The sequence below is a fragment of the Rhinolophus sinicus genome, chromosome 1, assembly GCF_057876585.1.
Source record: "Rhinolophus sinicus isolate RSI-liver-muscle chromosome 1, RSI-T2T, whole genome shotgun sequence".
Taxonomy (NCBI): Eukaryota; Metazoa; Chordata; class Mammalia; order Chiroptera; family Rhinolophidae; genus Rhinolophus; species Rhinolophus sinicus.
In genome coordinates this window covers 33734739-33762347 of record NC_142501.1, presented here as the reverse complement: position 1 = coordinate 33762347, position 27609 = coordinate 33734739, and the positions used below count along the sequence as shown (strand labels likewise).

At 34.7% G+C, this 27609-nt stretch overlaps 1 protein-coding gene across 1 annotated transcript in view; it reads left to right on the top strand.

The window, feature by feature from the left end:
• The first annotated feature begins 573 nt into the window (after positions 1 to 573).
• Positions 574 to 27609, top strand: part of PLCZ1 (phospholipase C zeta 1) — a 38952-nt gene continuing 11916 nt past the window's right edge. The window contains exons 1-7 of the mRNA XM_074319371.2: positions 574 to 1227; positions 5600 to 5801; positions 10195 to 10339; positions 14229 to 14378; positions 16843 to 16927; positions 17021 to 17090; positions 18374 to 18525. Of these exons, the coding sequence (XP_074175472.2) occupies positions 1173 to 1227; positions 5600 to 5801; positions 10195 to 10339; positions 14229 to 14378; positions 16843 to 16927; positions 17021 to 17090; positions 18374 to 18525 (859 nt within the window). The 5' untranslated portion in view covers positions 574 to 1172. The remainder of the gene's footprint in view (positions 1228 to 5599; positions 5802 to 10194; positions 10340 to 14228; positions 14379 to 16842; positions 16928 to 17020; positions 17091 to 18373; positions 18526 to 27609) is intronic.

Below are 27609 nucleotides of genomic sequence, written 5' to 3'. Positions count from 1 at the left end.
ATTTTCCAGAACAGCCAGGTAAATCCACTCTTTCTTATTGGAACCTACCTTGTTTGTCACTGCCCCAAACCCTTTGGTGATTATGCAGATTCCACTTCCTCTAGGTATTACATAACTACTACAGCTTCTGTAGTTTACAGTGACTTTGTGTATCTCTGATTTACTCTCACATTTATGGTGCAGGCTGCATCTTGTTGGCATAGGAATACCTACTGTCTGGAATGATTTTAAAAAGTCATTGAAATAGAGTGAAATAGAAAAAGAAAATGCATAATTGAAAGACAATCTAGAGTACTCATTGTCTCCTATACCTTATTCACTCCCACTATGACCCCTTTTTTATTTTTAACAATTTTAAAAATTATAGTTGACATTCAATATTATATTAGTTTTAGGTGTGCAGCATTAATGGTTAGAAATTTATATTATTTATGAGGTGATTCACCCCAATAAATCTAGTACCCATAGAGCACCGTACATAGTTATTACAATATTATTATATTCCCTAAGCTGTACTTTACATCCCTATGACTATTTTGTAATTCCTTCACCCTTTTTACCCACCTCCTCTAACCCCTCCCATCTGGCAACGATGAGTTTGTTCTCTGTATCTATGAGTTTGTTTCTGTTTTGTTCATTTATTTATCTATTATTTATTTATTTACTTACTTACTTATAGATTCCACATTTAAGTGAAATTATATGGTATTTGTCTTTGTCTGACGTATTTCACTTAGCATAATATTCTCTAGGGCCATCCATGATGGCCACTGGGTTTTAAGTGTTGATGATCTATTAAACTTTTCCCAACTTTGGCGTCATTTCATGCAGTTCTACATATTTTATCTGAGATAAAAATCCCACGTAAGGTTCATCTTTTAAATGTAAGTTGCTATATATATTATACAAATACTCTATTCATTTTGTGTATTTGTTATATTCACCAGTCTTGTTGGCCCACCAGTTTTTTTTTTCTTTTCTTTTTTTTTTAGTAGGATAATGACAGGCTGAAGCAAGGAAGAATCACCATAGAAGAATTTAGATCAATTTACCGGATTATTGCACACAGAGAAGAAATTATTGAGATTTTCAACACATATTCTGAAAACCGGAAATTTCTTTTCGAACAAAATCTGGTGGACTTTTTGGAACAAGAACAGTATATATGTAGCATGAATAAAAATATTGCTTCTGAGATCATTCAAAAATATGAGCCTATTGAAGAAGGTATGCTTGCATTTCAAAGTTTTATCAAATATTTATGTGAAAAGTATTTTTTTTATGAATTACAATTATCAAATACAAATTTTTGGATGGGCCAGATTTTTTCTGGGTAATATAAAATATTGGAAGTTTTGTTTTTGAATTATATAGAATATATATTTACCTTTTAGAAAGCTACATTGTGTAACCACAGCATTCTTTTCTATTTCATTGTCCGCCTGTTTTCTTTTAACTGTTTTCATATCTCTCAAGTGTTTAGAGATAGCTTTGATGTGGAAAGCAGGATGAGGATTCTGTTAAACTACTGTAATGGAAGAAAGTGTCTTTATATTCATCTGTAAGATAAAAGCCCAGTTACAGGCAGTCTTCCATTTTTATACATTGTGTTATTGAAAATATATATGAATATTAAATTACCTAAATTAAAACAGTTCTAGCAAAGAAAAATATGAGGTGTGATTGAAAACTATGGTGCATGTTTAAATAAAAACAACAACACATTACAGTAAAAGACACATTGCCACTAATACCCCTCAAGGTACTCCCCCTTGCTTTGAACACTTGTCCCATCGTTCTTGCCACTTTCTAAAGCAGTTCTGGAGTCCTCTTTGTGAGTGTCTTTAGTTGCACTGTCGTGGCTGCCTAGAATTCCTGAATCAATTCAAAACGTTTACCTTTCATGGTCATTTTGATTTTGGGGAAGAGCCAGAAGTCTCATGGTGCCAGATCTGGTGAATAAGGTGGGCAAGGACACACTGTAATGTTTTTGTTTGACGGAAATTGCTGTACCAGAAGTGATGTGTGACATGGAGCATTGTAATGATGGAGGATGAAGTAGACCCTCATGAAAGAGGACTTCCAGAACTGTTTCAGAAAGTGGCAAGAACTATGGGATAAGTATGCTTGAAGCGAGAGGGGATTAATAGCAATGTGTCTTTTACTGTATTAAATTTCTTTTATTTAAACATTCACCATATTTTTTTGTCACACCTTTTATTACAAAATCACTAATTCTAATTCTTCCACTGTCTATATACATAACTGACTACAACATTTTATAAATATTTAAAAATTTTGCTTTTTCTTCATTTTTGAATACAGTCATCTGTTTTAAATTACGTGACCACTTAGGCTAATAATCTGTCATATAATTTTTTATTTTTGTCTCATGTTTTAGTGGGTATAAAACTTCAATATTTTTTATTTATGCTCATCTTTAAATAAAACGATGAAGGCATAATGTAATAAAATATTCATATAGTTGCATAATTAGCACTGTTAAAGCATGGTGTTTAGTCCTACAGAAATTAATAGAAGAGCTCAAAATATTTATTTAACAAGGTAGGTATGAAAGTCCAAGTTTTGACTTTGGAAGTTGGTTTAGGGTTACCAGTGTTTAATATATGATAATAGGGGTTTTAACAAAACCAAACTTATTCCTTTATTGAGTCATACATTCATAATTTATTCAAATATTTATTTGTGGCAACCCATGTATGTTTTTAGGGGCTGGAAATGCAGAGGAAACAAGGCAAACTAGGTCTTATATTCCTGATGGGGGTTGGAAGAATGTTGACACTAGATAATTAGACATGTAACAGGACAATTTCAGAGTGCTATGTACAATGAAAAGAATAAAACAGAGAAAGTGATAGAGACTAAACAACCCAGGAAGTCCAGTTCAGTTTGGGTGTTTTGGAAAGTCCTTTATGTGGATATGACATTTGAGCTGAGACCTAAATGATGAGAAATAACTAGTCATGTGACAAAATGGGAGAAGTGTCTGAGGTTGAGGGAAGAAAAATATTGGACCTGAGTTGGAGAATCCAAGGAACAAAAAGACAGTGTGTTTGGAACTTGGAGAATGAGGGTGAGATGAGTTGGGAAAGATGGGCAGGGATTAAACCATGTTTGTCTTTTAGGCCATAATTAAGATTTTGGCTTTGTGACTCAGTCCTACCTAAAGACTTGGAAGGGTTTTCAGCATTGTAGTCGTAAGGTTAAATGCGGTGCCAGCAAGAGTTTGGTCGGATCACTATTAAAACTCTTGCAGGAAACAAAACAAAACAAAACAAACACTCTTGCAGGTTTGCAACAAAATAGCTTGTGTCAAAATGTAAAACAACTACATCAGCTAAGCACACCTGATGAGTTCAGCTGACTCCTCCTCCTCCTCCTCCTCCTCCTCTTCTTCCTTCTTCTTCTTCTCTTCCTCTTCCTCCCCCTCCCCCTTTTCTTCCTCCCCCTCCTCCTCATCCTTTTTCTTTTTCTTCTTTTAATACAAAGACTTTCTTTGAGAAAGTAGTGAATTGAGTTGTGTTCTGGCTCAAGCTCTTTATATCACTGATGACTGGAAATGGCCAGGTCACCAAGTATTGTCAGTAGTACTGATCTAGTGACTATTAAACAAAAAAAGTTTACTTAGGCACTGTTACCTGCTGGTGGTAAAAGATACACAGGGATAATGGGATGGTGATAGTGACATCTCAGAATTGTGTTTGCATTTTAATTACAATATTACACTGTTCATCCATTTCATTTTCTGAGCCTTCCTCTGCCTTAGACCCTTTTGTACACAGCCAAGTCCTTGCATTTTATTTACATGCTTATTGATCATTTTAGAGACTTATTAAGGCCAACTTGAATTATGATTTTACAGTCCCAAATGTTGCCAAGTTCCTCAATCTCATTTCACATTGGTATGTGACATGTACCAAATGAGGGTTTAAAAAATCCATGAGATTAGCTCTCATCTCAATCTAGTAGTTTTTAAGGTCATAAGATGAGTTTGTTTTCTGTTTCATTTCTATTTGATTTCTAATAATTAAGTGAAGGGCATTCACTTAATTATTCAGTAGTTCAATAGAGCTATAAGTCAATCACTGCTAATTACACTGGGAAAAATAATACATTTATGCACACCATTACTATTACAATATATGATGCATTTGCCCTACACTCTCCCATATTCTTAAATTTTCAAGGCTTTGAAATAGAGTTTGCATGTCTATGAACGTTTTATGTGGTTTCTTCTAGATTTCAATTTTTTTAAACCAAAAAAAAAAGCACTTTCGATTCCTGGCTATTCTAGTTATGATTTCATCAACATTTATTTATGTCACTATTTTTCTTATACATTATTTTTAATGGCGGCTTAGTATTGTGTCATATTTTGAGCTTTAATTTGTATCTTCCTGTTATTTAGTTTTTATAAATAATGCTAGTGTGAGCATTCTTGCACATTAATCTTTATTTGAATCTTTATTTCCATAGTATAAATTCCCAGAAATAAAATTATTTGTCAAGGGTCACTCTCTAAAGTGAATACTCATACCACTTTGTCTCATTTTGAGACAAACTGAATTATCAAAAAACAAAAAACAAAAGCAGCAACTAACATAGAGCTAATATATAGGATAGGTGCTATTATTATCACCATTTCAAACAGAGAGAGAGATTAACTGACATGCTCAGCATATAACAGTATATGGATTTAACCCAAGATGTCTAATTCCAGAGCCAGTATTCTTTTTAAATAGATAATTTTGGTATATATTATACTGTGTGTAAAGTTATACTGTGTGTAAAGTTCAAAGCTACTTACTAAAGATGATAATACGCAAATGACCCAGCAATTCCATTTGTAGGCATGCTCCCAACAGAAATGTGTACATATTTGTACCAAGTACTGATTGTTTATAGCGGCACTCTTTGTAATAACCCCAAACTGGAAATTATCTAAATGCTATTCAAGAATAGAATCCATAAATAAATTATGGTACACTCACTCAATGGGATATTATACAACATGGGAATGAACAATGTCTAACTATATGCAACTGCAAGAATAAATCTTAGAAATAATGTTGAACAAAATGAACCAGTCACAAAAACGCATACTGCACGAGTTCATTCCTATAAAGTGCAAACCCCAGAGAAAACGAATCTATGTTGTTAGAAGGCAGACCATTGAATACACTTGGGTATGTGTGGGGCGGGGGATACAGAAAATTAGTAGGAGGTAGGCTTCTGAAGTGCTGTAATGTTCTGTTCTTTGACCTGAGTCCTGGTTACCTAGATGTTTAGCTTGTGGAAATTCATTGATCTATGACATATATACTTGTATGTATTCTTAAAACATTAAAAAAAATCACAGATAATTAAAAAATATATTCTCTACTTGAATGTTGATAAAAAATAATTCAGAGTATTGGTTAGAAAAAAATTGTTTTCAAAGACAAATTAGAAATAGTATTAATATTAATTGTAAATGAATATTTTAGAAACATGCTCTACTGCTGAATACGTTTTAAAGTAAGATATAATTTTTACACAGCTAATGATATTTCTGCACCCTGTTCATTATTCTTTATAGTTAAGGAAGCACGCCAGATGTCAATAGAAGGTTTTACAAGATACCTGTGTTCATCTGACTGTCAACTGTTTAATAATGAGTATGAAAAAGTTTATCAAGATATGACTCATCCATTAAATGATTATTTTATTTCAAGTTCACATAATACATACTTGATAGCTGACCAATTAGTGGGACGAAGTGACATCTGGGGATATATAAGGTATTTATTTTGATTTTAAAATTCATTATATTTTAAAACACTTGGAATTTCCTGGTGGTATCTACCTTCATAGGTAATACTTCACAGTAAAAGCAGGCTATGTGTGAGGCAAACACATAGGAAAGAAAAATTTTGATTTGTGAAAATTTTAGAGATTCAACCTTTAGGTGGCTATGTAATTTATTCTGTGTATTAGTATCATATACTTTCTAATTCTGCCTACTGAACTCTTCTCCCTGATTATTGGCCCTCGGAAGTTTCCGGAATAATTTTAATACTTTTTATAGGAAATATATGAAGTAGACTTAGAATATTTAGCTAATCAGAACATCCTAAATTTTAAAAAATATGATTAAAAGTAATTCTCAGACGTCAGGACACAATACTATGAATAAAGCCAACATATAATTAGAGTAAATGATATAATTTGGCATTTATAGATAATAATATAGATTTATATGTCAAATGATTTACATAGATTAAAAGCAATCTATGCTGTACCTCTAATTTTGCATTCTACAGTGTATTACGAGGTGTGATCAAAAGATACAGTGAAAGTTGAAATAAAAAAATGTATTATAGTATAAGACACATTGCCATTAATCCTCCTCAAAATACTCCCCCTCACTTTGAACACACTTATCCCATCGTTCTTGCCACTTTCTGAAGCAGTTCTGGAAATCCTTTTTCATGAGTCTTTACTTCATCCTCTATTGTGACAATACTCCATGTCACATATCCCTCTAGTACAGCAATTTATGTCAAATAAAAGCATTAGGATGTGTCCTCATCCACTTTATTCACCGGATCTGGCACTGTGCGACTTCTGGCTCTTCCCCAAAGTCAAAATGACTATGAAAGGTAAACGTTTTGAATTGATTCCGGAATTCTAGGCAGCCACGACAGTGCAACTAAAGACACTCACGAAAGAGGACTTCCAGATCTGCTTCAGTAAGTGGCAAGAATGATGGGATAAGTGTGTTTGAAGTGAGGGGGGGCATTTTGAGAGGGGTTAATGCAATGTGTCTTTTACTGTAATACATTTTGGAAAAAAACATTTAAATATTCACCGTATTTTTTGATCACACCTTGTATATTGTTAACACCAGGTTTCAGTTTAGCCAGTGAGCTGAGGATACAGTAGTGAGGAAGATTTTCAAAGCTGCCACCGTCATCTGTTCATAGGAATAAGCGGGTAAACAAATTGATGTTTTCAGGGACTGATGAGTCAGTCATATAGAGAAGATGTACTAGGGTAACATGATAGAAAGTAACTGTGGGTTGGAGGGTGTTACGTGGGTTAAAGGGTCAGGAAAGTGTTCTAAGAGGTGACATGGTTGTAGTCTAAGTGACAATAAAGAGGAAGTCTCAGAAAAATCTTGTAGGAAGGCCATGCTAAGTAGAAGTATAATAGTAATAAGGGATTGGCATATTTGAATGTAAAACAGCAAGTGTGGCTCGAAACAAGCAAATGCAGAATGAAGGGAGGTGAGTTTGAGGAGGTAGAAAGAGTCAATATAGGAAGGTCTTAGAGAGCATGGTAAGGAGAATGGATTCTGTTCCAGTTACATTGGGAGGCCATGGGAGGGGTTTTCCTTAGGATAATGTCATACTTTGATTTACTTTTTACTGTGAAGGAAAGACTGATGGTGCAAGAGTGGAGGTAGATGATGATTTGGGAAGATATTATAGCAGTCCAGGTGATGATGGTTATTTAGATGGTGAATTCATGAGGCTGCAGTTGATATAAGTAGTTGAATTTGAAATATTTTAAGGAGGCAGAGTGAATAAGACTTAGCAGGTGATTTGAAAATAAATACGTAGCTCCACAAACTCAGAAATGTATCCCCTTAGAATTTTGTAAGAATAGCATAATTCAGAGCTATACTTTCATTATAGACATTTCTGTTCATACTTTATTATTTTAATTTTTTAAAAAAGAGAAAATATAAATTTTAACCAGGTTGATTTAGAAATACAGGTAATTACTTTTGAATTCCAAGAAAATGTTCCATACAACTGAACATTTGAATTTAAATTTAATTGTATATCTTCTGCTATTTCTTTACCCACTTGTGGAAGATATGCTCTCAGAATACAAGTCTTTCAAAATTTCTCTACTTATGAGAGGTAATGTTTACCTATTAATATTTAAATTTCTGGTGCTGATCTTTTTTCCTTCCCCTCATTTGTTAATTATGTGACAAATATGACCTCTGTGTGTCTCAATTTCCTCACCTTTAAAAGAGGAAAACTAATATTAACTGTCCTATAGCATTAAATGTTTTAATCCATATAAAATCCCTGAAACTTATTTAAGTGGAGCATTTCTTTACTGAGTGAGAGAAATTTCCATTATTCATTCCCCAAAAGGGGACTCGGTGTGAAATAGTAGAAAGTGACCTCAATAATACCACTGGAGAAGACACAACTTTTCCTTACATACCTCTGAGTAAACGGGGTTGGCATGACACAGAGCAATTCATTCAAATAGTTTTTGCTGGGGACCACATCATGTAGTCAAAACAAGCAGTTTCGTAAAGGTTGGTTTGGATCTAAGGATCAAATAAAAACTACCTAGAGAAGTAGCAAGAATCAGTATTATTTAGGTTGTCCTTTATGATGAGTTTTATTTCACAGTTGATTTTTTGGTAGTTTTGTTTTCCTAGCAGAGAATTCAAGATGATTCTCTGTTAGCACCTCAGAGAACTGATATTCTGTGTGATAAAAAGGGCAAGACAGTTTCACTAAAAGGAGAGTAAAGCAAACATTCTTTCAGGGCAACTAACAAACTTTACTAACAGATAATTGCTTCTTCAACAACTTAAAATCTAAATACATAAATAAATCCTCAAGCTGAGAAATACATTCAGTTTGATTTCTACAAACATAGCCCAATTTTGGACTTGTACCTAAAATTGGTTTGCCGCCTTATTTGCCCGTGCAAATATCAATAGATCAAACAAGATTTCCCTAGAAGACAGTTCTAGGCCCGTTCCTCCAACACAAGGACAAGTGGAGTAGAAAGCTCTGAAATTTTATATTATAGTGCATCTCTGCATGCCTGAATCAAATAGTGTGCATTTAGAAAACAAACAACCCCCTCAAAAAAACCTCAAAGAGTTTATTAGTCATTTAATTTTATATTTTGTATTGTTTTGATGAAACCTTCAAGACACATGAATTTTATCAATTCCCTTTCCTTTTAATGCCCTACCTTCTCAGTTTCCTTTCATCTTTCATATATATTATTCCCAAGGGAACACAAGCTCCCTTTATTCCTAAATTCAGCACTTTGACTTCAGATCATCAGTGCTTTATCTTTTCTCAGTTACACTCTGACCTAAATACTGCTTGAGTTATCTATCTAGAAAATTGACTAAATATGCTCCCCAAAGAAGTACTAGATCTCAAAAGTCTATTTTCTCATATGGTCTATTTGGTACTCTGTATTTCTGTTTGAAGAATTACTGATTCTATATCAAGATTTGGTGCTGGGACCGCACTCCCTTCTTCGAATTGTTATGGCTCAGGTAAGGGTTTCACAAATTCTTCACATTTTAGGTCAGATAATTCTTTGTTGTGAGGGGCTGGTCCTGTGCATGGTAGAATGTTTAGCAGCATTCCTGGCCTCTGCCTACTAGATGCCAATTGTAAACCTCCACACCATTCCCAGTTATAGCAACGAAAAATGTCTCCAGACGTTGCCACATGTCTCCTAAAAGGCAAAATTGTCCTGACTGAGAAGTGTTGGCCTAGAGACAGAGGGTTAATTCAATATTCTTGGTAAACAAGTATTAATTTGGTTTTCTATGGGGAAAAAAATGTCTTCATGTATAGCAGGGGCTTCTTTGACCTTCTCCTGGTACATAAGTATCAATTCTAAGATCCCAGTGTTTCAAGTTAGCCTTTTTTTATTCAGTTCTCTCTCTTCCAAGATTGTGTTTAGGAGATCATTTCTACCTGCCTGCCACTTTTCTTTGTAAATCAGTATAGCTCCCATTTTTCTCTAATGTAAACACAATAAATATTTATTGATAGTGAACTGTATATCAAACTTCTTTTTATGATACTGACATTTCAGTTCCTGCCCTAATGGAAATTAAAGCCTAAGTAATAGGTAGCAGCTGCAGGATTCAGAGTCCATAGCTCTGCACATTGCATCATCCTGGGGGTGCTGGAACTGTGGTTGCCAAGTGTTAGTTCCGTGTCAGTCTGTGCTCACAGAAAATAGGAAGAAAAGTATTCAGTGTAACACAACAACTTGTCTTATTTAAGGATTCAGTTATGCATTTATTACAAAATTACAAGTAGTCTTTGGAATATTTTGACATTATGGTATACATGTTGAATGATCCAGGAATGACAATTTATTTTATTTAAATTTTGCTAGTGCCCTTATAAAAGGATGCCGTTGTCTGGAAATTGATTGCTGGGATGGATCACAAAACCAACCTATTGTATACCATGGTTATACATTCACCAGCAAGCTTCTATTTAAAACTGTTATCCAAGCGATACACAAGTATGCATTCATAGTACGTGCATGTCTTTTTTAATTTATAGTTATTTAAACATAATATAATTCATTGGTTTCAAAATTGTATACTGCTTGGCCTTAGTTTAGATCAGTGATATTTCAAACTGTGTGTTATGATCCATTAATAAGCAATGAAACTCATGTAGTATATAGTTAATTGTAGATTTATCAAAGTTAATCTCAGATGGTAAGGTGCATGTTTCGTGGAACTTTTTGTTTAAATCTATTATCTATCTATCATCTGTCTATATCTATATCTATATCATCTATATCTATATCTATATCAATATCTATATCTATATCTATATCATATATATATGTATTTATGTATATATATATAAAACATGTGTATGTGTCACAATGTAAAATGTGTTTCTTACTGTGAATTGTGGCCGGAAATGTTTGAGAAGTACTGTTCTATGTAACAGTAAATATTTTACCAATATTCAGCTATTTTAGCTTCAAGACACAAAAATAAAATATGTCAAAATATATTATTTCAGTTGTTGACATTTTTATGTCTATGGTGGCAGCTATATAGCAAAGAATGTTTAGAAGTTTATTTTGTATTTTAAAGTTATTCAATTTAATAAAGCTACAGATTCCAAGATCTAGTTTTTTCTAGAGCTTCTAAATTCAAATTGCAAATCTTAGTCTATAAATTGAGCAGTTTTGAACAGTTACTCAATTTTGAATAATACTTGGTCCCATTTACAAACTTGACTAATTAAACACTTTCAGATATTTTAAATTGTTTTGTAAACTTTGTATATTTGATTTCTTTCTTAAGTACTTCAATTGTAATACAATTGTAGTACAATTGAAGAGATTTAACAAAATATTACTGAATACTTAATGTATATCTAATAAATTAAACTTACAAATTTGATAAACTTAAAAATCTCCTAAATAGGTCAATACATCATCTGTAAATATAAATGTAATGTAAAATCACAAATTTAAATCAATTGCTCTACTATTTATTAGGAAGAGTATAAAATACTAAATATTCACAAAATATAAATATAAAACATGAAAAATTTATATCTTAATATAAAACACTGATGTATGGCATTGATTCTGTTAAATATCTAATTTCTAATGATTTCTAAATTTATGTCTTTACCCAAACTTCCCCCTTGAACTCTGTACCAATATAGATAACTACCCATTTGACACTATCTGTGTATTCAATAGGCATATTTGGCATAACGTGTTTAGAATTGAGCTGCAGATATTCCTCTTTCTGCCAGACAGGCTCTTACCGTGGTCTTCCCAGTCTCCCTGAATGGTAACTTCTATGTGTTCAAGCCTAAGTCATCGTTGTCAACTTTAACACTCCCCTCCTTCTTTCCAGCCTCTCCATAGCTTCTTCAGCAAATCTTCTTTGCTCTACTTTCAGACTAGGTATATACCGACTTTAATCCTTTCTCATGCTCATTCTCACTGTTCTGGTCAACCACTAGCACCTCTCACACGGATTATTGTAATGGCCCTTATCCAGAGTTCCTGCTTCTCTTCCTCCTCCCTTGCAGTTTCATCTTAATGTATCAGCCAGAGTGACTGTTTGTTAAGTCAAATCATGTCATTCTCCTTCTCAAAACTTACAGTGCCACCCAAAATAAAAGCTAAAATCCATCCTGCGACTCCCCAGGCATTACATCACTGGTTTTCTATTACTTCTCTGAACTCTTCTGCTCCTTTCCCCCTCGTTCACTTGTCCATTCTGGCCTCCTCACTCTTTTTTCAGAGACATCTCAAAGTCTTTGCACTTGCAATATAAATACTTAATCTGAAATACTCTTCCCAAATGTTTGCATATCAAACACTCTCGCTTCATTCATGGTGGGTAACCTAGGGAATAAAAGGAAATAGAGACAGTCTTAAAATTAAAGGCCTTGAAAAGATGGAAACTCCGATAGCGTCTAAGATTCCAAGGAGAAAGAGATAGAAAAAAGGCTTTAAGCAACAAAGGCTCAATGAGCCTTCTCAGTTGAACAGGGTAACTCATTTTGGCAGTAACTCAGCTTGGTAGGAAGTTTGAACTTCCTACTCAAGATAGTCAACATTAATTTGGGGAAAGCTGAGCAATAAATAAAATGAACTTGGTAACTATGTATAAGAAAGAACCTTGGTTATAGTTATTGGCACATGTAACTTACTAGAAGCAAACAGATAAGAAATCTAGTTTTTAAGGGAATTATACTGTCAAAAACAAAATAAAACACAACAAAACACAAGTCCCTACTCTAGGAAAGCCTTAAAATAACCGTTGGTCAGAACGTGACCTGCAAAAATTGCTTGGCTTTAAGGAAACCAAACGTCTCAACACCTACTTTAGATGTGGCCAAGGAGGATAAAAGACAAGAGGACTTTCAGAAGCCAAAAAAAATGAACTCTACCCAGTGAGTGAAGTCAGGGCCTAATCGAGGAATCCATCAACTAAACCATCACTTTGCCTAGTCTCAAAAATCATTTTTTATTTTTGGGAAGGAATTTTACATGTTCTCTTGATGTTAGACTGAGTCAGTATATATGTATGTGGGTATATCTGAAAAGGGTATTGTAGTAAGCTGAATAAGGCCCCCGAAGATACTAGGTTCTAATTCCTGGAACCTGTAAATGTCACTCTATTTGGAAAAAGGGTCTTTGCCGATGTGATGAAGTGAGGAATTTGAGAGGAGAGGTTATCCTAGATTATCTGGGTGGGCCCCAAATGCCATCATATGTATCTTCATAAGAGGGAGGTAGAGGAGATTTAGCACACATGGAGGAGGTAATGTGAAGATGAAATGCAGAGACTGGATTGATATGGCTATAAGCCAAGAAATGATGGCAACCACCAGAAGCTGGGAGAGGCAAGGAACTGATCTTCCCTAGAGTCTGTGGACACTTTGAAGTAATTTTTTAGCCAGTGAAACTGATTTTGAAATTCTGGCATCCAGAATTGTGAGAGAAATTTCTGTTATTTTAAGCAACCAAGTTTGTGGTAATTTGTTAACAGCAGCCACAAAAACTAAGATCTTCATACATTAAAAAGATATATTATTATACCTCCTATTCAAAGGTCTGGCATACTGCAGCAGACCCTGCATACCTTGGCTTGTTTATAAGTTGGTAAATTTGTGCCCTGATAATCATATATGGAAACAAAATAAGGAAAATTATAATTATTTTGAATAAGATTCAAAAATGAGTGTTCTCTATTGTGTGGCATATTTCAAATTTACAGTGGTGAGAAAGGGCAGAAAATATCTTTGTAGAGTCACCTTTATTTAATATGCCCTCTTTATCATTAAAAACTGGAAATATTTTTATCTTTGTTTTTAATCATAAAGCAATGAGTTTTGATTTTAGAATTTAAAACTGAAAAAGTAGAAAATTAACACTTTCCCTAACTTATCAGTGTTAAAGTTTTTTCTTTACATTTTAAAATATCTAAATAAACACACACACACATATGTACTTTGAAAAATAAAAATGTAGGATCTTTCTTACTTTTTGGCAACTTGCTTTTCTTTAAAAGACTATATTTTACACAAATTTCTGTAGCAGTACATATAGCTGTACCTCATTCTTAACAGATCTATATCATTTCTTTAAACGGATGTGCCATAGTTAATTTAAACAAGTACTCACTATTGGATGCTTCAGTTATTTCCTGTAATTCTAGTGCAGGTAATAGTCATTTTCCTTTTTATATAGATTTAATGTTCTCCATTTTTGTCAAACTTGGAAGTACTTTTAGTTTAAAGAATATTTAATTATTTTTGCAAAGGTATTGAACATTAGAAGTAAGTTTTAAAATAGATTAATTGCTTTTATTAATTGCATGGAAGTTATCGAGGAGTTCTGATAAATAACAATACTAATGGTTCATTTTTCAGACATCTGACTACCCAGTGGTGCTTTCCTTAGAGAATCATTGCTCCCCTCCCCAACAAGAAGTGATGGCAGACGATTTGCAGTTTATTTTGGGAGATGCCTTGCTTTCTGATATGCTTGATGATTTTCCAGACAAACTGCCTTCACCAGAGGTAATATTTTGTCTGAGATGCTAAGGTTGAAAACAAAACAAAAAGTCACTATTATATTGGCTTATGAAACTGGGTTAGAGATCAATGAAAATGCTCAGATTTGATTATTTATAGAGCTGTATCTTTGCAATGTGTTGCTTCGGAAATATTTCTGTGAGCATTTAGGTGAATATATTTTGATAAAGGGAATATGTAGAAATATATGTAAGAGCCCACATTTTTATTGTGTGTCATACCCATGAGTCCAAAATTTCAAGTTAATTAATACTAGGTCACAGGAATTTGGTGTGACCAAATGTTTTATAGGCAAAAAGCTAAGAAAGAAGCAAAAGTCTAAGCTGTAAATAGAGTCTAGCAAAACATCTGGGGTATTGCTCTTTTCTATTTTTCTAATCTGCTCCTTTCAATTTTCTTGACTCAATGGGCCCGTTTCCATCTTCGGTAGTGCATACTAAAGTAATTGGTGTGAAAAAGCACCCTACCCTCAGGATTTCAGTTCGCTCTCCAGCTATCTTTTTATTGTTTCCTGTCTCAACACAAAATTCCATTTCCTCATCTCACAATCTATCTAATCAGGCTTCTTGTTTCACCTGCATTACAGTAAATGTTTCGTGGTCCTCAAAAACTTTTCTTCTGGTAAATTCTAATGGACCTATCTCAGTCTTTATCTGACTTGTTTCCTCGACAACATTTAATACTGTGGACGCCTCTTTCTTCTCCTTGAAACTTTTTTTCTGTGACACCACATTCTTTAGGCATTCCTCATTCCTCTCTGGCCATTCCTTCTTAGTTTCCTCTGCTGGCCTCAAATTTTATCAGGTGATGAATGAATTTTTTCTTTTTTGCATGATAGTATTGTCTAACAACCAGTAGTTTATTTTTGACATGTCATCATTTTGGGGTAGAGCAGTATTTTTATAATATTTGAATATTTTCTTGTATGTTTTACTTATTAAAATGAGTGAAAAACTTAAAGATGAAAGTGTTTTAACAGTAGTAACAAGAAATATAGAGCTCATGATAGAACTGAGATGGTAAAAATAAATTTAATATATGGAAAAACTTTCACCTCATAAGAATGCTCACCAGACTAAATGTGTTTAATTATGGCAGAAAATAAATATTAAGTAACTTGTGTCAAGTGCTGGAAACATCATCAAAGATTTAATCTAAGAATCTTGGTCTAATTCAGTAAGTCAATAATATTTAACTTTGTATGAATAGAACCCCTCCTCTTATTATTTATAAATTTATTTTTTAACATTTAGATATGTAGTTTTCGTTAAAGATTTTGTGTCCATACTAACGTAAGGAAATGCTTTCCAATGAGTAAATGAGGAGTTAGAGATAAATTCATTTTCTCATACTGTACTCAGTCTTCAGTGTAAAAAAGAATTGCTTGGAGATTTGTTAAAGAGGCATGATTCCAGTCCCACGACTCATGATTCTGATTCTCTCATTTTGAAGTAGATCCCAAGAATCTGTTCCTTTAACACGTACCTCAGGTGATGCTTTTGATACGTGTAGTTGCAGAGGGCACTTTGATAAAATCTGTATTGGAGAGTAATATAAGGGCCATGGTAAAAGAGAGAAGGCCCAAAAGGATGGAGTCATTTGAGTGGGTACCTAAGGATGATGAAGGGAAGGGATACTCAAAGCTTCTTGAAGGAAAAAAACTTTACTTCATAGTCCAGATTTCAGTAGCTTTATGTATGACATAGCAGACACTTAATAAGTATATTTGTTATTTAATGAATATTTTAAAAAGTAAAAGATGGGAACCAGAAGGCTTTGGATTTAGATTGAGTGGCTCTGATGCCATGCTCCTAGTTTTGATGGATGGGAAATATTAAGTTGATGATGCCAGTGTGCAATATAGTTGAAATGTGAAGAACGTTTACAAATCTTTAATTTAAATTTAGTTTATGCTAGATACCAGACACTACAATAGGTATATTTACATACCTGATCTCTTTTAATACTTTTTTATTGTTGGATAAAAGAGTGATCACCTGAAGCATTTACTACCAGAAGTTGTAGCATTCTAACTCCTGCAATATTGCAAATATTTTAACATGTATATGATCACATATATATGTGTGTGTGTGTGTATATATATATATGTATATATATATATATATATATATATATATATATGCAAATATATACATATATATTTTCCAAATATTTCGAATAGTAGTATTTGTGGAATGTAGTAAAAGAAATGGAGCTACAGTAAGTCCCAATCATAACGGTCTTATTTTTTGATGAATTTTGGTCAATACCATAATATCACTGGTGGCTGTTAGGGCATTTATAGAGGTATGGAAAAAGATGAAACGCTTACATATCTTACTGCTGTGAGGTATGTGAGAATATGATGAAAGATTTTTCAATGAGTATTACAAATGCAAACTTACCTGTAAATGTGTAACTGTGTCTCTCTTTCAAATTGTTTCTGTAGGCATTAAAATTCAAAATACTAGTTAGAAACAAGAAAATAGGAACCTTAGCAGAGACCCGTGAAAGGAAAAATACTGATAAACGTGGTCAGGTACAGGAATATGAAGAATATGAAGAGACAGATCAAGATGAGGAAGAGGAGAAAGTTAAAGAACCAGAAACTTTGCTTATTTTAAAAGACAATTCAGGGAAGGAAACAGAGTCAAGAAGTAGAATTGCATTACGACTTTTCAGGAAAAAGAAGGTGAGAAGATGCTTTGGGAACATCTTACACATGATTGAAAAGTTGTCTTATTTTCTTATTGGTGGAGAATTAAAAAAAAATTGGAGGGAAAAATCTTTTTCCTCCCTATAGAAACTTTATCATTTAAATTTGGGGGGGGGGAATTAGCAGTGGAAAATAATTTTTAAAAATTATCCCTTTTCCTGTGTTAGTTGTTTTTAAATTTTTCTCTATAGTTGACAAACGTTACGTGTTTTTATTTACCATGCATTGTGCAGTGTACAAAAGATAGAGAGATAAACAACATTATGTCTCTGCTTTCAAGGAAGTCATACTGTCAGAGACAAGAAAATCACTGTTTATGATACATAGTGTTATAAGTATACAAATTAGCGTGACGTAAGAGGTATATCAGATTGTAAGTGACACAAAACAAATTCATGTGGTTTAAGTAAAATTAATTAATTTTTTGGCCCACTTAATTGGTGCACATAAATGAAAAGTTTAGGGAAAGAGATTCTAATTTCAGGAATGACTTGGTATAGTGTCTCAAACAAAGTCCACAGAATTTTATTTCTTCCTCCAGTTTTAGCCTCACTTTCTCAGTATTGGTACAAGACTTTGCAAAGCTTTAGCTTTGTCTGCTTTCAGGCTCAACTCCAATGGAAGACCTATCTATCTTTCAACTGATTCAGCAAATTCTTCTCGTACGTTGGCTGTGACCCCGTTATATACACATTACTGAACCAATTACTGTTGCTAGGGGAATGAAAAGCTTTGATTAGCCAGGTCTGATCCACATTATCGATACTTAAGCACATAGATTGAGCATGAGCAAGAAATGTTTTCCCAAAACAAAACTTGGGAAGGAAATAACAGAAGTGTAAAGGATATGGATGCTGGGCTGTAAAAGAGCCAATGTACACTATACAATAGAAGTTACTCCAGAATGTTAGATCCTACTGGAAATATGACTTACTCATGATTAAAATTCCTAAATTTGTAAAAATAATAAGAACAAACTGAGGTCTTTGGGAAAAAGGAAATAATAATTGTCATCCTCAATATTTGTTACATCAATTGGGATTTTTAGATTTGGGCTGTTTCATATTAAGTACTTTTATGATGATTAAATACTATCATCATAAAAGAAAAGCACATGGACCCAATCTAGATAGTTGTTGAGGAGATAATTGTATGAAAAGACTAAAATTATTGATGTGAAACCATATTTTCTTTGTTGGAAAAGAAAATTTTTCAAATGATTAGTGCAAAAATGTGAAATCATTGCATTTTATTTTTATACCACGAAGGTAAAATTGGCTCTGGCCTTATCTGATCTCGTCATTTATACCAAAGCTGAAAAGTTCAGAAGCTTTCACTATTCAAGACTCTATCAACAATTTAATGAAAGTAATTCTATTGGGGAGTTACAAGCTCGAAAACTTTCAAAGTTGGCAGGTAAATTCTTATGATTCAAACAGATGAAGTGTTTAAACAAGTTATAGTCACTGCTAAGGTGTCAAGATTGGTCAAAAATGTAAAAAACACATTCTCATAAAATTTCAATATACTTAATATAATTTTTAAAAAGTGTTAAATGCCTCAGGTCACATTAAGTCTTCTTTCACAGAACTTAACCAATAATCAACTTATTTAAATCATGAAATTTTGACTGAGAATGTGTAGTGTGGATACATTGGTAGGTGGGGCTGTGGGGAGTAGTTTATATGGGGGAGCAGAGAGTGATCAGGCTGCAGAGGAAGGAAGGGTCAAATTGCAAGTAACTTGAACTTTGTCCTGAAATCAAAGGTCAGCAGGAGAAGAGTGAAATCTCAGGAGTTACCTGATCCCCTGTGTGTTTCTGAAAGATGCCTCTGATAGCACTATATGGGTGAGACTACATGTAGGGAAGAGAGGATGAAAGCTTATGGCAGTGAGAGTGGACAGGGTGAATGTTGTGGACTCAGCACACATCTAAGAGGTAGAGTTAAATAGACCTTGAGGCTGTATGTCTAAGGTGAAGGAAAGGGAAGAAATGGCACGCAGGCCAGACTGCCAGATAGCTGTACAGTGTGTACTGCCACTGCACACCTGTCGAAGTACATGTGTCTCTGCATCTTCTTTTACCTGCCTTCTGATTCTACATCTGAGGTGAGTTACTCGGTTTGGTAAAGCCCAAGATGCAAGAAAGCCAGGGAAAGAGAATGGGAAGCAGACCCTACCTTTTGTCAGAGTTACATGGCGGAGAATATCCTTCACTTAAAAAAGGGATGGGTAAATAACCCAACAGTCAAGTGACTCTCCAGATTCTTCTGAGAAACTGCAGTCTACCCTCTTGTATAGAAACACCATGGCAAGAAAATCAGCATCAGCAACTGACTTGAGAAAAACTGTTGGCTGTTTGGAAATGTGGATTCTGATATATCTGGTGGTTAACCTCATTAGGCTGGTCACGGGTACCCAAGGGTTTTGCGGTATATGTTAGCTAATCTCCTTAAACTGCCTCATAGATAGACCCTGGATATTTTAAGGCCTTTTTAAAACTGCAGGTTATGACCAAAAATGAATTCAGTAGGTCTGGACCACAGTTAAAATAAGAGTGAAATGGAATGGAATAGAATGGAATGGAATAGAAGAATGGAAAAGAGTGTGTTATATGTACTAAGAATAAGTATTTTCTCATTTATAATTTATAATTGTGTGTATAGTGTATGTTGGGTCATGATATAACATATATTTCTTACTGTGAAGTCTTATCAACAGGGTTTGAATTTGAATGACCTACTTTATTAATCTGTGTCCTTTCAAACTATTGGATGGTTTTTGTTGTTGTTCAGAGGGATGGGATTTTGGGGCACAGCAAATTAGTAATAATTCTCTCAGACTTATTATATTAGACAGTTGCTCAAAATCTGAAAAGGGACTGGGTAATTCTGAGTAGTTATAAAGTGTATCATCCCCATCTCTTTAGAAAGCGTATAGAGTGATTTTCTTGGACCCAAAATCAATGGTAAATAAATAATGATGTGGGCCAAGGTGTACTGCAAAGATATTCATCATTATTAAAAACATAAACATCATTAAATTTATAATAATGAAAAATTAGAAACAGAACATTTCATAATATAATATTTTTTTCAGTCATTAAAAATGTGGTAAGTGACTATTATTGAAATGGAATGGTTTTCATGTTATTTTAGCAAGTAAAAATGGGAAAGTTTATAAAAGCAATATGATTCAGTTAAAAATAAGTTAATACATATAACAGAACAATGGAAATATATATACCAAGAGGTTATCAGTGATTATTTTTTGAGTAAAGAGATTATATGTGGTTTTATTTCATATATATATATATATATATATATATATATATATATATATATATATATATATTTTGTTTTAAATTCATTTTTCAAATTTATTGGGGTGACAATTGTTAGTAAAATTACATAGATTTCAGGTGTACAATTCTGTATTACATCATCTATAAATCCCATTGTGTGTTCACCACCCAGAGTCAGTTCTCCTTCCATCACCATATCTTTGATCCCCCTTACCCTCATCTCCCACTCCCTTCCCCTCTTACCCTCTGGTAACAACTAAACTATTGTCTGTGTCTATGAGTTTCTGTTTCTCATTTGTTTGTCTTGTTCTTTTGTTGTTTTTGGTTTATATACCACGTATCAGTGAAATCACATTGTTCTCTGCTTTTTCTGTCTGACTTATTTCGCTCAGCATTACACTCTCAAGATCCATCCATGTTGTCACAAATGTTCCTATATCATCTTACCGCCGAATAGTATTCCATTGTGTATATATACCACAACTTCTTTATCCATTCATCTATCGAAGGACATTTTGGTTGTTTCCATGTCTTGCCCACCGTAAACAAAGCTGCAATGAACATTGGAGCACACGTGTCTTTATGTATAAATGTTTTCAGATTTTTTGGGTAGATACCCAGGAGAGGGATTGCTGTGTCATATGGTAATTCTATTCGTAATTTTTTGAGGAACCTCCACACTGCCTTCCATAACGGCTGCACCAGTCTGCATTCCCACCAACAGTGTATGAGGGTTCCTTTTTCTCCACAGCCTCTCCAACACTTGTTACTATTTGTCTTGTTCATGATAGCCATTCTGACTGGGGTGAGGTGATATCTCATTGTGGTTTTGATTTGCATTTCTCTGATGATTAGTGATGTTGAGCATTTTTTCATGTCTATTTGCCATTTGTATGTCCTCTTTGGAGAAATGTCTCTTCAGGTCCTCTGTCCATTTTTGAATTGGGTTGTTTTTTTGTTGTTGTTGAGTTGCATGAATTCCTTGTATATTCTGGATATTAGCCCTTTATCGGAGGCACTGTTTGCAAAAATCTTCTCCCAAATAGTTGGTGGCCTCTTTATTTTGTCAATGGTTTCTTTTGCTGTGCAGAAGCTTTTAAGTTTCATATAGTCCCATTCATTTATTTTAGCTTTTACTTCCATTGCCTTTGGAGTCAAATTCATAAAATGCTCTTTGAACCCAAGGTCCATAAGTTTAGTACCTATGTCTTCTTCTATGCAGTTTATTGTGTCAGGTCTTATGCTTAACTCTTTGATCCATTTTGAATTAATTTTGGTACACGGTGACAAATAGCAGTCCAGTTTCATTCTTTTGCACGTGGTTATCCAATTCTCCCAGCACCATTTATTGAAGAGGCTGTCTTTCCTCCATTGTATGTTTTTAGCTTCTTTGTCAAAAATTATCTGTCCATATTTATGTGGTTTTATTTCTGTGTTCTCAATTCTATTCCATTGGTCTGTGTGTCTGTTTTTCTGTCAATACCATGCTGTTTTGATTATTGTAGCCCTGTAGTACAAGCCAAAGTCAGGAGGTGTGATACCTCCATTATTGTTCTTTTTTCTTAAGATTGCTTTCGCTATTCGGGGTCTTTTGTGGTTCCAAACAAATCTGATGATTTTTTGTTCTATTTCTTTAAAAAATGCCATTGGGATTTTGATGGGGATTGCATTGAATCTGTATATTGCTTTGGGTAATATGGCCATTTTAACTATGCTGATTCTTCCAATCCATGAGCACAGAATGTCGTTCCATTTCTTTGTGTCTTCTTCAATTTCTTTCAAAAATGTCTTATAGTTTTCAGCATATATAGGTCTTTCACATCCTTGGTTAAGTTTATTCCTAGGTATTTTATTCTTTTTGCTGCAATTGCAAAAGGAATTGTTTTTTGTATTTCTTTTTCTGAGATTTCATTGTTAATATATAGGAAAGCAATGGACTTTTGTACATTGATTTTGTAGCCAGCAACTTGACTGTATTCGTTGATTGTTTCTAATAGCTTTTTGGTGGAGTCTTTAGGGTTTTCTATATATAGCATCATGTCATCTGCAAAGAGTGATAATTTAACTTCTTCATTCCCAATTTGGATGCCTTTTATTTCTTTCTCTTGCCTGATTGCTCTGGCAAGGACTTCCAACACTATGTTGAAAAGCAGAGGTGATAGGGGACAGCCCTGTCGTGTTCCTGAATGTAGAGCAAAGGGCTTCAGTTTTTCACCATTAATTATGAGATTAGCAGAGGGCTTGTCATATATGGCCTTTATTATGTTAAGGTATTTTCCTTCTATACCTATTTTATTAAGTGTTTTCATCATAAATGGATGTTGTATCTTGTCAAATGCTTTTTCTGCATCAATTGATATAATCATATGATTTTTGTCCTTTATTTTGTTTATGTGATGTATCACATTGATGGATTTGCGGATGTTGAACCATCCTTGTGCCCCGGGGATGAACCCCACTTGGTCGTGATGAATAATCTTTTTAATGCATTGTTGTATTTGATTTGCTAGAATTTTATTTAGGATTTTTGCATCTGTATTCATCAGAGATATTGGTCTGTAGTTCTCTTTTTTTGTGTAGTCCTTACCAGGTTTTGGTATCAGGGTAATGTTGGCCTCATAAAATGAGTCAGAGAGTACTGTCTCTTCTTCAATTCTTTGGAAGAGTTTGAGCAGGATTGGTATTAGATCCTCTTTGAAGGTTTGGTAGAATTCACTAGTGAAGCCATCTGGCCCTGGACTTTTGCTTTTGGGAAGGTTTGGGATGACTGATTCAATTTTGTTACTGGTGATCGGTCTGTTTAGATTTTCCAGTTCGTCTTGGTTCAGCCTAGTAAGGCCATGTGTTTCTAAGAACTTGTCCATTTCTTCTAGGTTATTGAATTTGGTGGCATATAGTCCTTCATAGTATTCTTGGATGATCCTTTGTGTTTCTGTGGTGTCCGTAATAACTTCCCCTTTTTCGTTTCTGATTATGTTAATTAGTGTCTTCTCTCTTTTTATCTTAGAGAGTCTAGCCAAGGGTTTGTCAATTTTGTTAATCTTTTCAAAGAACCAGCTCTTTGTCACATTAATTTTTTCTATTGTCTTTTTTTCTCTATTTCATTTAGTTCTGCTCTAATTTTTGTTATTTCCTTTTTCCTGTTGACCTTGGGTTTCACTTGTTCTTCTTTTTCTAGTTCTTTAAGGTGTAACATAAGGCTATTTATTTGGGAGTTTTCTTGTTTCTTGAGATAGGCCTGTAATGAGATAAATTTCCCTCTTAAAACTGCTTTCGCTGTATCCCAAAAATTTTGGTAGGATGTATTTTCATTGTCATTTGTTTCTATGTATCTTTTGATCTCTCCTCTAATTTCTTCTTTGACCCAGTCGTTCATTAAAAGTATGTTGTTTAATCTCCATGTATTTGTGTTTTTTTCCTGCTTTCTTTTTGCAGTTGATATCCAATTTCAAAGCCTTGTGATCAGAGAATATGCTTGGTATGATTTCAATCTTCTTAAATTTCCTGAGGCTGATTTTATGTCCCAATGTATGGTCTATCCTTGAGAATGTTCCGTGTACACTAGAAAAGAATGTATAGTCTGATGTTTTGGGATGAAGTGCTCTATAAATGTCAATTATGTCCATTTCATCTAATGTGTCATTTAGGGCTGCTATTTCGTTATTTATTTTCTGTTTGGATGATCTATCCATAGCTGTCAATGATGTATTTAAGTCCCCTAGTATAATTGTGTTTTGGTCAATTTCTCCCTTTAGTTCTGTTAGTAGTTGCTTGGTGTTTTTCGGTGCTCCCTGATTGGGGGCATAAATATTGATGAATGTTATGTCTTCTTGTTGTATAGTCCCCTTCACCATTATGAAATGTCCATCTTTGTCTCTTGTTATCTTTTTCGCCTTGAAGTTTGTTTCATCTGATATCATTATGGCTACACCTGATTTTCTCTGGGTACCATTTGCTTGGAATGTCAATTTCCACCCTTTGACTTTGAGTCTATGCTTGTTCTTATAGCTGAGATGTGTCTCTTGAGACAACATATGGTTGGGTTTAATTTTTTGATCCAATCTGCTACTCTGTGCCTTTTTATTGGTGAGTTCAGTCCATTTACATTTAGGGTGATTATTGCTATGTGAGGATATCCTGTCATTCTATCTTTAGTTTTCTGGTAAGGCTGTGTCTCCATTGTTTCTTTGCCTTTTTGTTGTTGTCTATTATTTCTGTGCGGTGGTATTCCATGATATTTCCCTGTGTTTCTTCTTTTATTACAGTACATATTTCAGTTCTGGATTTTTTTTGAGTGGTTACCCTTAAGTTTATGTAAAAGAAAGTTTGATATTTAGAGTATTCCGTTTTCTTCAGCACACTTACTTTCTCCCTTCCCATATTCCGGTTCAGGCCTTTACTCTCCCCTTTTTTATGTTTTGGTTGCCACAAATTATCCCTGTTGATGGTGGTCAAATAGCCTCCTTTAGTATTTCTTGTAGTGCAGGTCGTGTATTAGAAAATTCCTTCGGCTTCTGTATGTCTGGAAAGGTCTTTATTCCTCCTTCATATCTAAAGGATATCTTTGCTGGATATATTATTCTTGGCTCATAATTTCTCTCTTTCAATAGTTTGAATATTTGGTTCCACTCCCTCCTGGCTTGTAGAGTTTCTGCTGAAAAATCTGATGATAATCTAATGGGCTTTCCTTTGTAAGTTACCGTCTTCTTTTCCCTGGCTGCTTTGAGGATTCTTTCTTTCTCGTTGATTTTAGACAGCTTCAATACAATGTTCCTTGGAGAAGGCCTGTTGGGATTGATGTAATTAGGTGTTCTATTTGCTTCTTGGATTCGAGGGTCCAGTTCTGTCCACAAGTTTGGGAAATTCTCATCGATGATTTGTTTGAATGTATTCTCTGTTCCCTTCTCTCTTTCTTCTCCTTCTGGTATGCCCATTATTTTCATATTGCTCTTTCTGACGGAGGCAGAAAGTTCTTGTAGAGTTCTTTCATTTCTTTGAAGTCTCAAGTCTCTTTCTTCTTCCACCTGTGTAATTTCCAGGTTTCTATCTTCAATGTCACTGATTCTTTCCTCCATCAGGTCCACTCTACTACCTAAGCTGGCTATTTCATTCTTCATTTCTTCTATTGAGTTCTTAATCTCCAGAAATTCTAATTGGTTCTTTTTTAAAATTTCAATCTCTTTTGTAAAACGCTCATGCTGTTCTTTGATTGTGTTTCTGAGTTCATTTAACTGCCTATCTGTGTTTTTTTGCATCTCGTTGAGTTTTTTCAGAACTGCAATCTTGAATTCTCTGTCATTTAAGTCACATATTTCTGTATCTTTAAGTGCCCTTTCCTGAGATTTTTCACTTTCTTTCTGAGCTATCTTGTTGCCTTGGTTATTCATGGCGATTACTGGTTTACTATTTCTCTTCCTAGACATCTACAGGAGTGGCTTCTGCAACAGGTTGATATGAAGCGGTCTTTCTTTTGTTTTCCAGTACTTGTTGGTAGAATGTTTTATTTTTTCTCCAACTGCAGCTTATTTTTCTTCTCCCACACGGTAGTGCTATGTTTTCTCTGCACTATTCCAGCTTCTCACACAATGGGGGGATTCCCTGGGAGACGGGCTTCTCCTGTGTTAATAGTTCGTCTAGGTCACAGGGCACAGTGTCCCGCTGGGTATGCTGAGAGCTTTTGAAGTTCCAAAGCTCTTCCTGCACCAGATTCAGAGCCCATATGTTTCAGTAGTTCTGTTTACTCCTGCAGGCATCTGACTAGATAGGTGGGGCCAGGGGTGGGGTGAGTTGTGAGAGGTGGTCCAGAGCAATGGCGGCGACCACCACCACAGCCGGTCCTGTTTCCACAGCTCCCTCCCCTTTGCCGGAACTAGTTGGGCTGCGAATTTGTGTCTGCGGTCCACAGTTCTCAGAACAGCAAATATTCTGTTCTTTTGATCTGAGACTGCTACTGTTCCACTTCTAGCACCGGGCAGGTGGGGGCGGTCGAGCTCTGGGAGGGTAGGGAGGGGGCGGCTAGTCTCAGTGACTAAGGCTTCCCTTCTCTGCTCGGCTGTGAGGGCTGAAACCACCGTTTTCAGCTTTCTTCCCTCAGTCTTTTCTCCGAGGTCTCTCCCATGAGCGTTGGGTTCAGCCGTGTTACATGCTGCCCCCTCAGCCCTGTGGCCCATAAGTGGAGCCCTAGCAGTCTGAGTTCTTCCCTCTCCCGCAGCTGCGGTAGTTCCCGGGATGCAGCGAGCTCGGAGCACTGAGCTAGGTCTGCGTTCTGCTCCCGTGGCTCCGTCTCCGCACTTCTCCCTTCCCTCCTCCCCGCTCCCGCGATTCTCCCACCTGTAGGTGATTTCAGTCGGTAGTGGGCCTCTTCGTCTTGCCTATCTGCTGTGCAGGGAGTCCTTTGTGGAGTGTTTGTTGTTCGATTCTTTGTAAATTCCAGGGGAGCTTTACAGAGGCTCACCTCACGCCGCCATTTTTCCTCCTCCCCCTATTTCTTATATTTTTTAAATTTGATTTTCTCATTTATCTAAAATGAACATGAATTTCATTTGTAATAACATAGAATGTTTGATTCCTATAGGTTAATCTCAGAAGTAACAAAATCATATTATGTTAAGGATCCTTAGTGACTATTCATGTTTATCATTTTAAAGATGAGAAAAATTAAGACCCAGAAGAGCGCATTTTTTACCAAAAGATAAAACCATCTAGTTTAGAATTGGGTAAAGGATTGTGATACTAGGACACACATTGTTTATTTATACATGAGTAACTTTAAAATATACTTTCAAGGAGTGTATAACTTCTAAAAATGAGTGCTGATGAAGTTAACTGTAATTAATTTTAATTTCAGTAACTATTTTTTTCATTTGATAATGCTTCCTAAAGAATAGTGTTCAGGATGAGAGTGGCAATGATTTTGTTCTAGTTTGACTAGCAAATGTAGTGGGCCATAGGCATTAATCATTTCTCCCATGACTGGTCGCCATTTTAGCAGGAATTGTTGTGAGAACAGGATCCGCCTAGTGACAGAGTAAAAACCTTGGAGAAACATAAAATTTGTGTTAAAAAATTTGAAGGAGTATTCAGTGGTAAAGGGTGTACATTAGTTTTGCATCTCAAGTGATTTAAATAGAATATTTGACAATAGAAACTTATGAAAAATATATAAGTAGAAACAAAGAATATACTGAGGTGTCAAA